This window comes from Manacus candei, unplaced genomic scaffold, assembly GCF_025592945.1.
Source record: "Manacus candei isolate 608988 ecotype Guabito, Panama unplaced genomic scaffold, ASM2559294v1 h1tg000083l, whole genome shotgun sequence".
Taxonomy (NCBI): Eukaryota; Metazoa; Chordata; class Aves; order Passeriformes; family Pipridae; genus Manacus; species Manacus candei.
Genome location: NW_026138131.1, coordinates 1916512 through 1932422, shown reverse-complemented (window position 1 = coordinate 1932422; position 15911 = coordinate 1916512). Strand labels below are relative to the sequence as shown.

General features: G+C 41.3%; 1 protein-coding gene across 2 annotated transcripts in view; it reads right to left on the bottom strand.

Annotated features, from left to right (window-relative positions):
- Window positions 1-5293: 5293 nt before the first annotated feature.
- The window catches only part of OTC (ornithine transcarbamylase), a 29190-nt gene continuing 18572 nt past the window's right edge, over window positions 5294-15911 (bottom strand). The window contains exons 6-10 of one of the 2 annotated variants that reach the window (XM_051811694.1): window positions 10585-10707; window positions 9850-9903; window positions 9595-9744; window positions 8423-8560; window positions 5294-6417 (exon numbers count right to left, since the gene is read on the bottom strand). In XM_051811694.1, the coding sequence (XP_051667654.1) occupies window positions 6358-6417; window positions 8423-8560; window positions 9595-9744; window positions 9850-9903; window positions 10585-10707 (525 nt within the window). In that variant the 3' untranslated portion in view covers window positions 5294-6357. The remainder of the gene's footprint in view (window positions 6418-8422; window positions 8561-9594; window positions 9745-9849; window positions 9904-10584; window positions 10708-15911) is intronic. The other variant, XM_051811695.1, reaches the window with a different exon arrangement.

The following is a 15911-nucleotide window of genomic DNA, read 5'->3' as shown; positions in this document are numbered from 1 at the left end:
TGATATCAATTACAAAATATTTTAGTCTGCCTGGGGTAAGTTCAAAGCACCATCTGTGGGACACCATCCTTGGGGTGTCTCACTTGACAGGTTTGCAGGACAGGGACAAACCTGTCTTTGCTGAGGGTGCAGTGGGGTGGGGGCTCAGCCCCACAGCCCCAGGAAAGGGGTCTTGGGGCAGCCTGGTCCCCCAGCAGTGCAGGAGGTGGTAGGATGTGGATCAGCCTATCAGTGGGACAGCATGAACTGCTGTTGAGCAGAGCAGTTTGCAGAAAGGAGCAAGGGCATTCCTGTGGCTGCAGCCTGCCCGTGGGGAGAGCACACCCCAGTCATGCAGGGGCTTCCCAGGGGATCAGAGCAGTGCAGATCCCATCCACACACTACTGGAGAGCATGCCAGGTGCTCTTTGGAGGAGGGGGCATGTGAGTAGAACACTCTTGCACCTGCATTCCTAACCTGGGTTTTGTACAGCTCTGTGGGGACACCTAAGCCAAGGGTTTTGTGGAGCTGCCTATACTCAGACCCAATAATGCCCTTTTTCTGTGTGCACACTACAGTTTGTCTCATTCCAGATGCTCAAGGTTTCTTTTCTTTGTTACCCAAGCAGGAACAGCAGCCAGTCATGAGCACTGTCTCTGTCAGAGAACCCAGGCAGCAGTGGCTGGCAGTTTGTCAAACACAGCCCTTTAGCTCAGCAACACCCAGGCCACGTTCAGCTGGGCACAGCACAGGGAGCAGGATGGGAAAGTTGGCCTCCGTTTCACACTGCACACAGAATCTGGTTTCTGCCAGACAGCTTTCTGTGCTCTCTGGACCACCCCAAAAGAGGTGTTTTAACATCACTGAGGTGGCCTAGTCCTTACCTTCAGAAATGGGTGCCCCACGCTGGAATGTGCAGAGGGGCTGTGGATCACAGAGGCCATATGTGGGGGCACGGTGGGGTTCCTGCCTTTCAGGTTCGGGACAGCAAACTGACTGCACATCCCACTCTGCTTCCCACTGGAAGGGAATTGGCCATGTGAGCAGCAAGGGAGCCGTGGAGTGTTCCTCCTCCAAACTGACCAGGAGTGGGACCATGGCATGTCCCATGGAGAGCATTTACCTCACCTTCAGATAGTGAGTGGGAACACCAGGTGAGGCTGCTGGACAGGACAGAAGTCAGGCAGGTGCAACATTGTTGACCTTGCTGACTATGAGGTGGAGAGGGACCTGGGAAGTCTCATAACTTCGTGGGGCACTGGAACAGTTTCACAGAGAACTTGTTGATGCCCCATCCCTGAAAGATTCAAGACCAGGTTGGATGTGTGGGGTTCTGAGGAACCTGGTGTAGTGGAAGGTGTCCCTGCCCATGGTAGGGGCATTGGAACTAGATGATCTTTAAGATGCCTTCCTACCCAAGCCATTCTATAATTCTGTGATTGTGAGTAGTTTAGATTTCTCCCTCCAATTAATATTATTTTGTGCTTAAATCACTAAGGATGACCTGCATTTGCCCTGTCAGCTCTTCAGTACTCTTCTCCAGCTATCAGTGCTGTCCCCCACAGCTGGAAGTAAGTTTTGGCTTAACTAAGTAAACTTTGATCATCAAAGTTTGCAAATTTTGGTGCTCATCCCTCTTTCTAGATATATCATGCTTGTGTTGGAGCCTACTTTGCACGAGTGCCAATCCCCTGAAAACAGGCCCATTAGAGAGCAGCAGCATTCATTAATCCTCTAACATATAATGCAGACCACAAGGAGCTTTCCAAGGGATTTGGCAGGGGCAGGCCATGCTTTGACTGTGTTTGTGAAAGATCTGTTGTCTGAATGGAGTCACCTCAGATTTCTTGCCCCTAGAGAAAAAACCTCTACAGCACACACATGGAAGGGATCATCAAGCATTTACAGAGGCCACAAAGGTTTGGGATTTCTTCAAAAAGTTGGTAACGAGATTGTGTAAGAATCAAATAACCTTGCAAATAGCTGTATCCCATTAGTCATGAGAGCAAATGCTGGGCTGAATTAAATGTTTATTGTGTCTTATGAAGTGTCTCTGTACACATAACCTTGGGCAAGACCCAGAAATTCTGGGCTCTGCATTTGAAAGGCAGCTGGCTAAATAGCCATGGCAAAACAATCAAAAGAGCACTGTTTATTTGCTCAATACATTAACCAAGTGATTAGCTGAGAAATGGGAGAACCAGAAGAAAGAAGAAATATTTCCCTTTGTCAATGCAGTCTATTTTTCAGACTTTCCACCAGCATTATACATTCCTGGAAAACAAAACTAAGCTCAAAATACTTCAATTCAATCATAAAAGCTTTCCCCAAACTGAATGATCAGCTCAGTGCATTGCTCAGACCTTCATGTAGCTCTTACTCCCTCTGTCATAAAGTTTGAAAGGCAGTGAGATAATCATGCCTAACTTACAAGCCTGTCTTATGAGAACTAAACATTAATTCAAGAGTTCTGGAGGACTTCAAGCAACCAAACCTTGGTACCTTCTTGTTATTTAGTTATTCCTGTATCTCTCTTTTAGCATCTGAGACTTCCACAGGTGACTGCTTCTGATACCAGACAATGAGTAAATCTGCTGTACATTGTGTCATTCTTGATGTAAGTTGGTTCAAATAAAATATTTAATTCTGTTTGAGAATTCTTACTTTCATTTGTTCCCTCCTGGTTGTCCAGGCTCCCCACTCAGTCCTTCCTAAGTTACTGTACCTCATATTCTCAGACACTAATTATTTGCAAATTCTTTCCACAGACCTCCTACCTGCTGTGGTTACCGTGCTCTTAGCTTTGTAGCACACAGAGAAAGAATGTTGTTCTTCCTCTGTAGGACAATTATAGAGAAATATTTTTCACCTGTTTATCTACTGAATCTCTAATTAATGTTATATCACTTTCAGAAGATCACATACAGGTAACCCAGGAATCCCCACACTGCTGGAAACAAGCTGGAAAACAAGTGCTTACAGAGTGTGTGAAATGCTAATAAGCAATCCTGAATTTCTCACTTCAGGTGTAGAACAGGACTGATCCTCTAAGGGCCATGAAGATAGTGAGGGATAGAGGTCAATGCACTAGACTTAGGGCCATTTGAGGCACCATAGGATGCCTTTGCTGTCCACCAATTTCTGCTCTCAGTGCCCCATCAGTCTCCTATGTCATCTGCGAGGTCTGTGCAGATGTGCCCAAGATTCTCAGCTGTCTAAGTGACATTATAGAGTATCTCTGGGCCTTTGCCCCCACCATGGCCTCCACTGGGTTCAAATCCTGATCGTATCAAAGCCAGATTTAGTACTACCTTTGGATCTGCACTTGGGCTTTGGGCACCAAATCAGCATGAATTTACTGTCTTGGAACACAGCACAGCCACAGCACCTGCCTGTGTGTCAAGTCTGGATGTGCCCATACAAGCAGTAGCACACAACCAGACCTGCAATGAGGAGGGACGGGGCAGGGAGTGTCAGTCCACCCTTTGGGCCTGTAAGCAAGGGATGAATTAGGCTGGTAGCTGCCACCACCTGTGCATGGTGAGGACCAGAGCACAGCACTGCAGATGTGTGAGGTGCGATATTAGATCAGGGGGTTATTAAATGAGTCAGATGTGGGTAAGACTTGTTAGAACTAAACTGACCCAGGGCTGTTCTCTAGACTGAGGAAAAGAGCGGTGTTCTTATGGGAAGAAGGTCTAGGCTATCAGGAGCCAGGCAGGAGCATCTCTGTAAAAACATGTAGAAAACAACACCCTATCCTTCAAGTACACTCAGCAATGAAAACAGCACTTCTACTGATTAAAGCATAACAAATGTAATGAAAAACATAGTAAGCCATTAGTGGCTGCTACCTGTTATGCATTTGTTTTAAGCACTTTGAATGTTGATAACTGTTTTTCCCTTCTAGAAAATCTCTCTACATTATTGCTGTTTCCCTTACTCACCACATTTGCAGTCATCATTTGCAAATTCAAGTAATGAATTCGTGAGGAGTCTGGATGGCATAATAATGCTATCTTGCACACTAACACAGCTACCACCCAGCAATCCCAAGATGCTTAACCTTTGCAAGTGGATTAAACCTTGAAGTGTTGTTCTGCTTTGTGACAAGAGAGTGAAAGTCCCTACAGGCAGAACAGAAACCCTTTAGGGCACTGTATTTCTGGGTCTCTGGGGCATGAGTGTACAAGTCTATTTGGTACCAACCCAACGCCTCTAGGAAGTGTCAGATCTGCTCTGCATGACTGTGCAGACAATCTGCACATGTTCTGTAGATCTGCCCCACCGGCATGTGTTTGGCTCCCAGCACATAGCACACAAACTGGGTGTTGCACACGCAGAAGGGTACAGTAGTTTGTAGTTTCACTGCTTCCACACAGCGGTCCAGTGCTCAGGATATGTGCATAAAGTCCACCCAGTACTTCCAAAAACATCAGAACAGCTGATAGTGTGAGCAGTTTGTGCAAGACAAAGCAGGGACTATCATCCTTTGCTGTATATGTTCACAGAAGGATAGAACCTAAGAAATTACTCTCCTGGAAATGTTGGACCCCGTTGCTCACGTGTTATGCAGCAGATCTATGCATGTGTTATAAAAATGTCAAGGGGATTCAGCTGTCTGGCATCCTGCTCAGATTCCTAAGTACAAAAAGAGCCATCAATAACCAAGATGCACATTAGTTCTAATCAGAGCACAGGGAAGCAAAAGAGGAGCAGGAGATTGTTAAACTGTTCGCCATGAAACATTTAACAGTAGAGCTTCGTTATAAATCTGCCTGACTTCACTGATAGTACATCAATCAACACAATAAAACTGATATTAATGTGTTTTTTATGAAAGGACTAGCAAAGTGAGTTGTCTTACTCTCAGACAACACTAAAATCAGGTCAATAAGGATATCTACAATTCTAAGCACTTGAACAACTCCAAAAGGACCAACCATACTTTTACTTATCTTGCTGAACTGGAACCTAATTCAGAAAGCAGAACCTACTACTACCAGAAATATACAGTATTCTATGCATTTTCCTCCACACACTGAACTGGGAAGCAAAACATTGATTTCTAGCACATACCCTATTCCAACATCACTGATGCATCCAGATGCCTGCTGCAGTGTAAATGTTCACTGAATTATTGAAACCCTTGTAATGTTGTAAAGGAAAATGTTAATCTTAACAAGACCAACACAAATGCCTGCAAACCCAAGAAATCAATTGTAAATAGATAGATAGAAAAAAATGTGTCTTTATTTTCATTTCAGTGATCTGTGTGGCCCTGCAGTGAACTCTAATTTTGAAAGGAATTAAATAATGTTTTGCAGCTGGTCAGAAAACACAAATCCATTTCCAGAATTTTTGAAATGTCGCAGATGTTGTCCTGGTATTACAGTGAGAAAAAAGCCAACATATTTTTGAAACTATTTAGAAAAAAGAAAGGTATTTTCTAATAGTACTCAAAGCTTTACCTGAAATATTAAATGCACATACTCAGCCATCACAAAACCTACAAATGTCATGAATCTGTTTATTACTGAGAAGGATTATCTGAAATGTACACTGTCTTACAGTGCCAGACAAAATGCAGTAAATTCTTCCTGCAAGGGAGCTGCATAAGTTTCATCATGTGGTGCCCCTCATGTCTGCTTAGGAAAAAAAAAAAAAAGGAAATAGAAAATTTGCTTCTTTAGCCAGAATTTTGTTTAGGGAGTGAGAGTCTAGGGCAGATAGGCAAAGATTGAACCAGTTCCTTCCAGCCATCTATCTCTGCTGTATCCAACTCTGGAAACTGCTGTATTCCAACTCTACAGCAATATCCCCCTGTGCCAGCCCACAGGAATGTCATGGAGGAAGATAATACTCCCAAGGTCTCTACATTTTTGGTGTCAAACAGAAGTGGGGTTTAGAGGTTGGCTGGAGGACAGAAACAGGAGCCAGGGTGCCCAGGAAACCAAGGCAAACTGAAGCATTGCTTCTCCTGCACACTTCCCAAAATAGGCAATGAAAGGCACAGGTTTGGGGAGAAGTTTATGTGTGTCATATCACACCACACAAGTTCAAACACAGCTACGTGCAAACTGTGCCATGCCTATGCTGCCGGCAGACCCAATCATTAAGGTACAACCTTGGAATGTTTTCCGTGATGCTGATCACTAGGACAGCCAGCTTGGAGCATCCAGGTGAAAAGCAGCTTCTGAAATGGTGTCTGTTGTCTTGAACATTTTCACGAATGTAATGCAACATTATACATCAAACTATATGGTTTTATTAAAGTATCATTCGTTGCCTTGATCCTTTCTGAAGAAGGTCTACGTATTTGAGGACCAAAATATTCTGCCAATGGAGATTATTTTTCTCCTGGTAGGAATCCAAGCATCAAAATGTAGGTTTTTGTAGCTGTGGTGAGTAATCTGTCAGCAGGGAAACCATGACAGCCTAGAGGAGGAAGAAAAGAAAAAATCCAATCACATTGGAAAGAGATACTCCATAAAATAAATAAGGGGAAATATTTTCCAACTCTGAAACCTTGTGCTGAAAATTATTGTCCTGACAAAAAATGCACACTTAGATTTATTTGCTAGAATTTCTGATGATGAATCAGGAAAGAACTGAAAATCAGTTCAGATGCTAGGTATTGTAGCTGACAGATTTTCTCAGTGTGCACGAAATATATTAATGGACAGCTTAGGAGCAATTCAGACAGGCATTTAGATCAAATGCTGAGGGTTTTTTTTGTCATGTTGTGTTGTATTCTCAGTTAGTTCTAGGAGATGCTGTAGGTACCCAGACATCACATGGGCTTGCTTGTGGACTTCAGCAGAGCTTCCATTAGCATCAATGAGAGCCTCATTAGAATAAGGACTTTGAAATTTATCCCGGTGTAGCTATACTTTCTGTGGCAAGACATGGAAAATCCTTGCTGAGGTTGATTGTGTGTCATCCACCCCTCCTGAGCTCCCTGTCCAGCCTTGGGTTTGGCTGTGGAATGAGAGTAATGGGAATGTCAGCTAAGTGAAACATGGTGTTGCAGCAGCTCTGCTGCCCATCCCACGCATGTGTACATAACAAGCCCTGTGCTTGCTTAGCTTCAACAAGGTATTACCTGGTTCACACTGTTGTGATTTCACAGCAGTGTCTGACTGCAGATTGTTATTTTGGCCCAGAACTGGATTTGTGAGTGTTCTCCAGGGGTTGTGATCTTGTTGCTTGTCCTGCCTTTCCCTTCAGCACTGCTCAGTGTGACAGGGCATCCCAGGCACACTGAGGTGACTGAATATACAGTTGTGCAGCCCCTCAGTGCTGACCATGTCACAGCTGCACTCAGCCCCACTTGGATCTACAGCCAAGCAAATAATTTATTCTTCAGTTTGCTCTCTGAGCTGAAAGTGGTAGAAAATACAATATAAAGAAGACCCATACATTCATTATTTTTATAGCTTGGGAAAAATACAGCGATGACATTTTTCTTACGCCCACAAAAAAAGTGCATCTGGAACTTAAAGTAAAGGTTTCTTTTTCTTTTTTAAAAAATGATATTTAAAACAATTAAAAACATTGTAAAATAAAAATGAAAAAATATGAGCATTTTGTCGAATTTTGAGACCAAAGATATGAATTTAACACTAATTTGCTAGTAATTTTAACCATGTCCCAAATCTGAGTTTTTAGTAAACACAGTGCTCAACCCGTTATTTCTTCCCTTGTAGCATATCTAGAATTCATCTCAGAGCTATGACAACGACATTTCTGGGTTTTTTTCCCCTCTGAAAGTTTTCACTATCTTTTGTCAACATGATGGTTCTAAAGCCAAAAATAAATTACAGGCTACTGAGATCTGGCAGTAATTTTATGAAATTCTAGGAATGCTGACAGGGGAGTTATGGTTTATGTTAATTGCCAAGTGTCCTCTCATGGTTCCCATGGATTACACAGTATTACCCACACTATAACTTTTCAGGGTCTTTCAAACATATGCTCTTCCAGCACTTTCTCAGGGAAAGTTCCCATTGGTGTCAGCAGCAGTTTTTCCTAAGAGAAAATAACTAGCTTTTAAGTATATGGGAAACTAGTTTCTAAGGCCAGTCCCTGAGACCTCAGCATTTAACATGTTTTAAAATTGACCATTTGAGTTGGCAGTTAGAGTAAATCCAGTGATTTAAATACCAAAACATTACAGTTTATACTGTAGATTTCACTTAGTGGTAAAAGCTGGGTCAAGCAACAGCAGATCATTATTAAAATAGGTCACATTTGTGTCCAGAAGTATTTGTGCTACAGATATATATGTTGCCTATAGTCCAAATTGTCATGTGCTCTGGGGTACATTTGAAACATAACTTTTAACATTTACTATTTATCAAGGAATCAAGCTGAATTTAAGCCTGTAACGCAAGGTAGAACAGAAGCTGACCCTCCAACTACTGATATCTTCTGTTTTTACCATAATTGTCCATTTTCTGTTTTCAGCCTCCTGGAAAACCAATGATCGTGGGGAATAAAATACTTCATCATCAACTTCTTCAGGTTTTCTGGGTAAACAATGTAAAAAAGTCCAGTTGGAAGCAGCAGATTTTGCAGTCTGTAGATGAAAAAGCATATGAAAATAAAGACATATGTGAGGACATGAATAAAATCTTTAACAAGTAAAATGTTAAATTTTGTATTAACTCCCACTCTGGTTATTTGGATGATGAACTAAGAAGAATTCCACAGACTTCGAAAGAATTCCTCATTTGTGAATAAGATGGGAATATGTCCATTCAGGTTGGTAAGAGTTCAATACTGGCTTGACATAAGTCCGATATTCACTCTTATTTCTTTGGCTTTAGAAGGGGAGTAAAAACTCTGGTGATCTAGAGGATCAATAGAGTGCAATCCTTTTTGAATGCCATACAGTAATATAACACTATCTATAATTGCAACAAGAACATACTAAACAATGATTTAAAAGGCTGTATATTTTTTCATTTTATATTATCACTCATTATATATTGATCTAATGCCAAGGAAAAATGAATTAAATTTTAGGCCAGAGACATGTCCATCAACAGCATTTAGTGAACTTACGTTAAAGTGCAGACACTTAAACAAGTGATTTTATCAGGAAGGAAAATGTCCTTTTTATCTTGGACGATTAGTAGGTTATGATTTTCTCTAACTGATTTTGTGCTGACAAACATTTCAACTAGATGAATTTAAAGAGATATATTTAATATATATATATATTTAATGATTTATTCATTGACAGATATAGACAAATGCTATCCAGGCATTTAAGAGTTAATCTGTAAGCTTCTCATTCTAAATAAAATATAAAGGATCATTTCTGGTAACAAAGAGGAGATGCAAAATTAGAAACAGTTTTTAGGCCATAAAGAAATAAAGGATTAGCTCTGCTGCACATGTTCTGGAGCTAGGTCTCATTGGGAAGCTCTGAAAGAGGCCAGGCCTTGTGAAGTGTATAAGATAACTCAAACTTTGTTATCCTTGTGAGTTTTTTAAGCGGGAGGGAGGCCACACTCAAAAAAATACCAAACTCATTCTTTGTTGATGTTGATTCTTATAAATGCAAACAGTAAAAACATAAACAAAAACCTAAATCTCAACTTTTACCTGCATTGTAATTTGATAACCTTGAAAGGCCTTTAGTCTTTCTTTCTTTTCCTCTTCTTGTCCCATACTTATCCACGTGTCTGTAACTAAGACATTAGCATTGTCTGCAGCTTCTAAAGGATCTGTTGTCAGAAGAAACTTGGTACCATACTAATGTGAATAAAATAAAGAAGATCAGCAAGACAAGGAACTTCATTTATAATGAAAATAAACTCTATTCAAACGATTCTACTAGGTTATCTTTTAGGTTCCTACCTCTTCAGAGTATTGTTCAGTTATTTTAGTTATTCTGAGGTCTGGTTCAAAGCCCTGCCAAAAAGAGATAACATACCATGGAACATGTAGAAGATTTTACTGCTTATTAATGCTTGTTAGAAAAATACTGATCAAACCATTTGCCATGGGAAAAAGAATGTATTTCAGAACTGTAAAACTTGGGGAAATTATGTTGGTTTTGTTGAAAGTTTATTTTGGAGATAAAGTGGTGGAAAGTGTTCTGATAAGGTAAGAAAAATGTATTTTACTAGTTACAGAATGAAATACTTATAAATAATTTAATTTTTTGTACTAAACTGAGTATTTGTTTTGTGTTTTATATTGTATTACAATGCAATACTCTAAGACACTACACCATCCATCTGAACCAAGCAAGATGCAACGCTTCCACCAATCTGAAACAAGTTTCAATTTTCTGGGGGAGGACAGAGGGCACTGGATGACTTTGTAACACTTTATCAGATGGAATTTTAATTCATCATTGTTTATGCTGCTGTCATGAATTCCCCTCAGCCTTTCTGAAGTTGGACTTTGTAGAACTACTCCTGCTTTGCATCAAAATAACTGGATCAGGATTTTGAACCTTGGTTCTGAAAACTGGCACTCAAAACAGGTGCAAGCATCACCAGCTGAGGCTCTTGGCAAACACCTGAGTGGCCAAGACAAGAATGGGCAAAGTTTGCCTTCCTGCCTCCATGTGCAGGACTTCCTTACCTTGGGAGTGGCAATATGCAGGTGCATTCCCAGCTTTGCAGCACTTGTCATGATGGAGTGGAGGACATTGTTTCCATCCCCAATCCAGGTGATAGTGAGTCCATTCAGCCCACCATAGTGCTCCTGCCAAAGGAATCAGAAGCTCTGGGGTTATGTTCCAGATGAGCTCAGCAAGATGATGGGTGAGAGGGATTGATCAGACAGGTCTGGTGCAAAGGCAGCTGACTACCTTCAAATGCTACCTGCATGGAACAATACCTGGAGTTTACTGCACCTACAGGATGGTCAGGGAGGGAAAGCCCCCCATGTTTTACAGGAAGGCCCAAGTGTGGCAGCTTCCTCCAGTACTGGGAGCTGGAACAGGCTCCCCAGGGAAGCGATTACAGCACCCAGCCTGACAGAGTTCAAGAAGCATTTGGATGATACTCTCAGGCACATGGTGTGACTCTTGGGGATGGTCCTGTACAGGGCCAGGAGTTGGACTCAGTGACTCTTTTGGATCCCTTCCAGTTTGGCATATTCTGTAATTCTATGATGCCACACGATGAGGGCCAGGCTGAGAGATACAGCACCACACACGCAGTAACTTTAACACCAAAGCTGTACTGCCATTTTTGGTGCTAATAAACATCAGTGAGTGGTAGACATTCCTAATTTAAAGATAGTCCTAATGCCTAGAATAGAACTCCTTCCAGCTTTCCCCCAGACTGTACAAATATCCCTATTCAGGTTTGCTCTGGTTTGGTTGTCTCTACATGATGTTCTCCGTGGCCATGGCAGTGGCCTTGCCCTTGGAGTGCATTTTCACCATCACAGCTGCACAGGACAGAAAAGAGCAGCACTCTGAAAGCATCTGTGCCACTCATGGCCTGCAGGGTTTGTTCTCCACTGTAAAGCCAAAGAGGGCAGGGTTTTGTTTATAAGTGTGGATTGCCCAAACTTGAAACAGCATTACAGAATTAACTATAGCTTTGCCTGATGGTCATTACAGCCTGTTCATGTGCAGTTACTCTGACCCTCAAGTCCAACAGATAAGGCTTAAGGAGGAACAAGAATAACAGGAGTTCCAGAGCAGGACAATTCAAGACTCTTTAACAAGCTTTGTTTTAAGTATGCATGTTTATAGGTACTTAAGTTGATATCAAAAGGTTTGTGAAGATATAATCAAGTACTTCTGTATGCCTGCTCTGTATAACTCTACCTCATGGCTTGAAGGACTTTCTGGAGAGCCTTTTATTCTTAGTTCAAAACTGGGTCGTGCTACAATTGCATTGTAGTAGCTGGAAGCCAGACAGTGTTTCAACACTTTGTGTGACATGATTCAATGCTTGTCAGAGAGGATAAGCATCCACATTGTAGAGCTGTACTAACTGGTAACCTTGCAGGAGTTGCAGAAAAGATGCCAAAAGACTGAACAGGAAGAGGGCGGGGACTACCCCCTCCTCTCCTGGCAGCAGCTTCTCCTAAACAAATAGTTGTGAAGTCAATCCAGAACAAAGTTCTTGGCATTTCTGCCAGGGACCACAATTTTGAATCAAAAATATTAGTACTTGGGATACTGAATTATACTAAAACACTGTAAAAATCTGAACCTAGTAGAGTCCTAAGCTGACTAGGTTTAAGGGTTAAAACTACAGTATTGCAAAACTATCACTTTTTCAGTTGAAGTTTCTTAGCAGCAGACTCATTGGCAAAGGTTTGATGCAAGGGCACTTACAGGAGACCAAATCAGGACTTTGTGAACTTGGAAGTTATTTCAGTATAATGGTTCTTCATGTCTCTAAGGATCTTTCAAAGTCCTTCCACATCTCCTAGCAATGGTACTCCTAGGAGAAGGTCAAACTGAAGCATTTATTTAAGGTGTTGTTTCAATCTAGGGCTCAGTGATAGCTGAGAATGAACCCACAGCCAGAAGCAAATGAGACAGTCCTGAGTTCTTTTCATCTTGCTGTTTAAAAATAGACATCACAGCCTGTAATGCTCAAAGCATTGACTAGAGTCACAAATATACTGCTATGTTAAACAACTTCCACCTTATTGCCAGCTGCTACTCTGCATTAAAAGGAGCACAGTGCATGCTAAATACTTTTCTCTGTTTTCCCAAGCTACTAGCTGTTACAGATAAAATATGAAGTACTGGAGATGTCTGTATAATGATCCTTGATATACATTGCAAATTGCAAAGTCACATCTGCAGTGATTACTGTGTAGAGTGGACATAGCTGAACTGATCTTAATGAAGATGTTTTGCTAATGGCTGGAGCCACATACGAGGCAGAGTCAAGCTGTGTGTGTGCTAGCAGAGCCTATTTTATATCCTGTGCTTTGTGCCCTGGTGCACTGCTGCCGTAACTCAAACCTCTTTATCTAAGAGAAGCTCACTGTGACTGTGACTGTACTGCTTATATGCACACATCCTCAGATTCCATGAAAGATGAGATAACTGTGTTGGTCAGAAACAGAAAGCTTTGAGGCAATAAAAAAACTATATGAGACATACTTCCCACTTCCCCCCCCCCCCATTTTATGGTATGTTCTTATAAAACCACACAGATAAAATCCTGCTAAAAGTGTTTTGCCATGGTGGTAACGCTCTAGGTTAAATCAGAACCTTTACAACACCTGCTGCTCACCAAAGCCTCTGAAGATATTTTCCCCCTTGCACCTCTTCCCAGTTTTTCTGAACTCTGTTATGTTGATGTAGGCTTTATACCTGCTTGGGTGTTCTGCAGTTTCTCTTTACATTTGGAACATGACTTCAAAATATTTACACTCCTTGTAAAGCCACCAAAACTTTAACATATTTAGAAAGCCTAGAGTCCTTCTCCCTTATGGATGCTTCTTTGGCCAAATAGTGATTGCCGCTTAAGTACCATAAAACATGGCTTTGCTATTCTCATGAAAAATCCCTGCTAAATGATTAATGCTGATTTTACATTCAACTTTCTCATCCTCATGTTGTTTTTACAATATTTCATTCTGTTCTTATCCATGGGTGCAGTGTACCAGTGTATTGAACCCTAGGAAAAAGTAAGCATGCTCAGTGTTTTGGCACTGCTGTATTTATGGAGAAGACTGGGTTAACTAATTAGGGACATTTGTGTCTGTCTCTGCCTGGACTTGCTTCCAGTGAGGCTGAAACTCTGACACCATTATAGATTAATTCTGAATTGTTTGACCACAACTGTCATAACAGCCCTCAATTAAAACAAGCTTTTGAATAATGAATCAATAATCTGTCAAATTTTAAAATGGAAAGCTAGGGACTAATCAAAGCTTTAGCCCTTTGGCATACAGTGCAATCCAGCAAAGGAGAAACTGGGCAAACTTGGATCTACTGGCTCTCAAACTGCTTAAGGCAGATGCTAGGCCAGTTATCTTTCATATTCCCACACTGGTTTTTGTCATGGTTGTTGAAACAGTATATACTAGAGGGTCATTCCAAATCTTAGTTGGGATTTCTAATTGTTAGAATAATAATGATGATGATGGTGATGAATTTGAAGACTACAGTAATTTGAGGTCTTTGGGTCACACATTGAGGAGAAGTTGAGAATATATGGCAGCTCTCTTTAAGCTGGGTACCACTATTTTGTTATGCTGTTTAAAAAGAAAGCTCTGATGCATTTCTTATGCCAACCATTGCTTTCTGAAAAAGCAAATTCCCTCCAGACCAGTGACATAAAAAGCTAGTGGCATATGGATCCACTTTAATTATCAGTCTGGCCATCCTGCAGTCAGCTACAAGTTAGCTGATTTGGCCAGTGACATTAATATCAATTGAATCGATGTCAATACACAGCCTGTGTCTGGAATATAAATTGTGTGATGCTGCCCTCCAGCCAAGCTGAGCAGAGCAGAAGTTGTGAGCCACAGCTTCTGCCTGGGACACTAAATGGAATCAGCACGTGGCTGTTACGTGTCTTCAGCACAAGCAGAGAAGTAAAGTCCTCGCTGTGTGCACACTACCAGCACACAAACTCATAGCCTTTAAAGGCCAAGTCCCCAAACACTCAAAATTATGTTGTTTACATGTTTACAGACATTTTTAGTGGGATTTAACTCAAAAGCAGACTCAGTTCAACAGAACTTTAAAGAAAAAAGGTGGTATATACATAAGAAAAACATTTCTCTTGGCATAATAGAGGGTTTTAACCCAGACCACAGTATTAAAGGGCAGAGCCAGATTATAAATCAAACATATGAGGGGCTCCAGGTTGCTCAGGAGGAAGGCACTGGAAGAGGATGTTGAACCTGAGCAATCTCACCCAGTATTCATGACAGGAGCACATTCTACGATCTGAAAAGAACACCCTGAATACAGAATAAGAATTGACAGCCCTGAAAATAAACCAGCTGCATTGTTTGGGGAATGCAGTGGACTATACTAAAATAACCACACTAAAATGCACTTATGAAAAGGGAATCAGAAGCTGTAAGCAAGAAAATATTTTGACACAAAAAAACAGGCAATTATGCAGTTTCAGACCAAAGAAAAAGCGCTTGAAGAGGATTCAAGAAGGCACAAGACAGGTATTACGGTATAGAAAATGGAAGAATAAAAATGTGCTAAGCATGAAGAGGGACAGAGTGTATGTACTGCTCCACTGGCAAATGCATCAGAAACAAAAAGAAAAGAAAAAAAAGTACATTTTGGTTATTTAGTGACAGCAGGGAGGAGCAGGAAAATATTTACAGGGATAAAAAAGAGACATTTTTTTGAGAGAAACAAGCTGCACAAAATCTGTAATTACATTTAAATATAAGGCTACCAGTCTGTGCCCCATTGTCATGTATAAATCAAATAAATTGCCTTTGCATTGCAGGGAAGCAGTCCAAGTGTTATATATGGACTTCCAACTCACTTAGAGAAGCAGTGGGACTATTCCACATCCCTGTATTAATTTTCTTGCAGGCAGTACTTGGATAACATCTTGCTGAAAATCCCACAAGAAGTTTGATAATGGTAAGTAGCAACTAGACCCTACAAGAGATGTTGCTACATCGCTTCAAGTGTTAATCTTACTTCTGTGACCTAGTAAAGTTCCTCATATGATTAAAATGCTGGTTTAGTACATGCCACTGACTGTAAGACCAGTTTTTTCCACCTTGCTGTACAGTGGAAGGAGGAAAACAGGGAGTAGACCAGTAGGTCAGGAAGGGAAAGCACAGGCAGTGCCAACACACACACTGAGCTGCTGAGACCTCCCCCAGCCTGCCACTCTCTCCTCTTAAAAAAACAAGAATGGAAAGTGTGTCAGCAACCAGCAGAGCAGCATGCCCTTGGCAAAGTGGGGCAACCACCTAGTTGCCCTCTAAAGACCTCC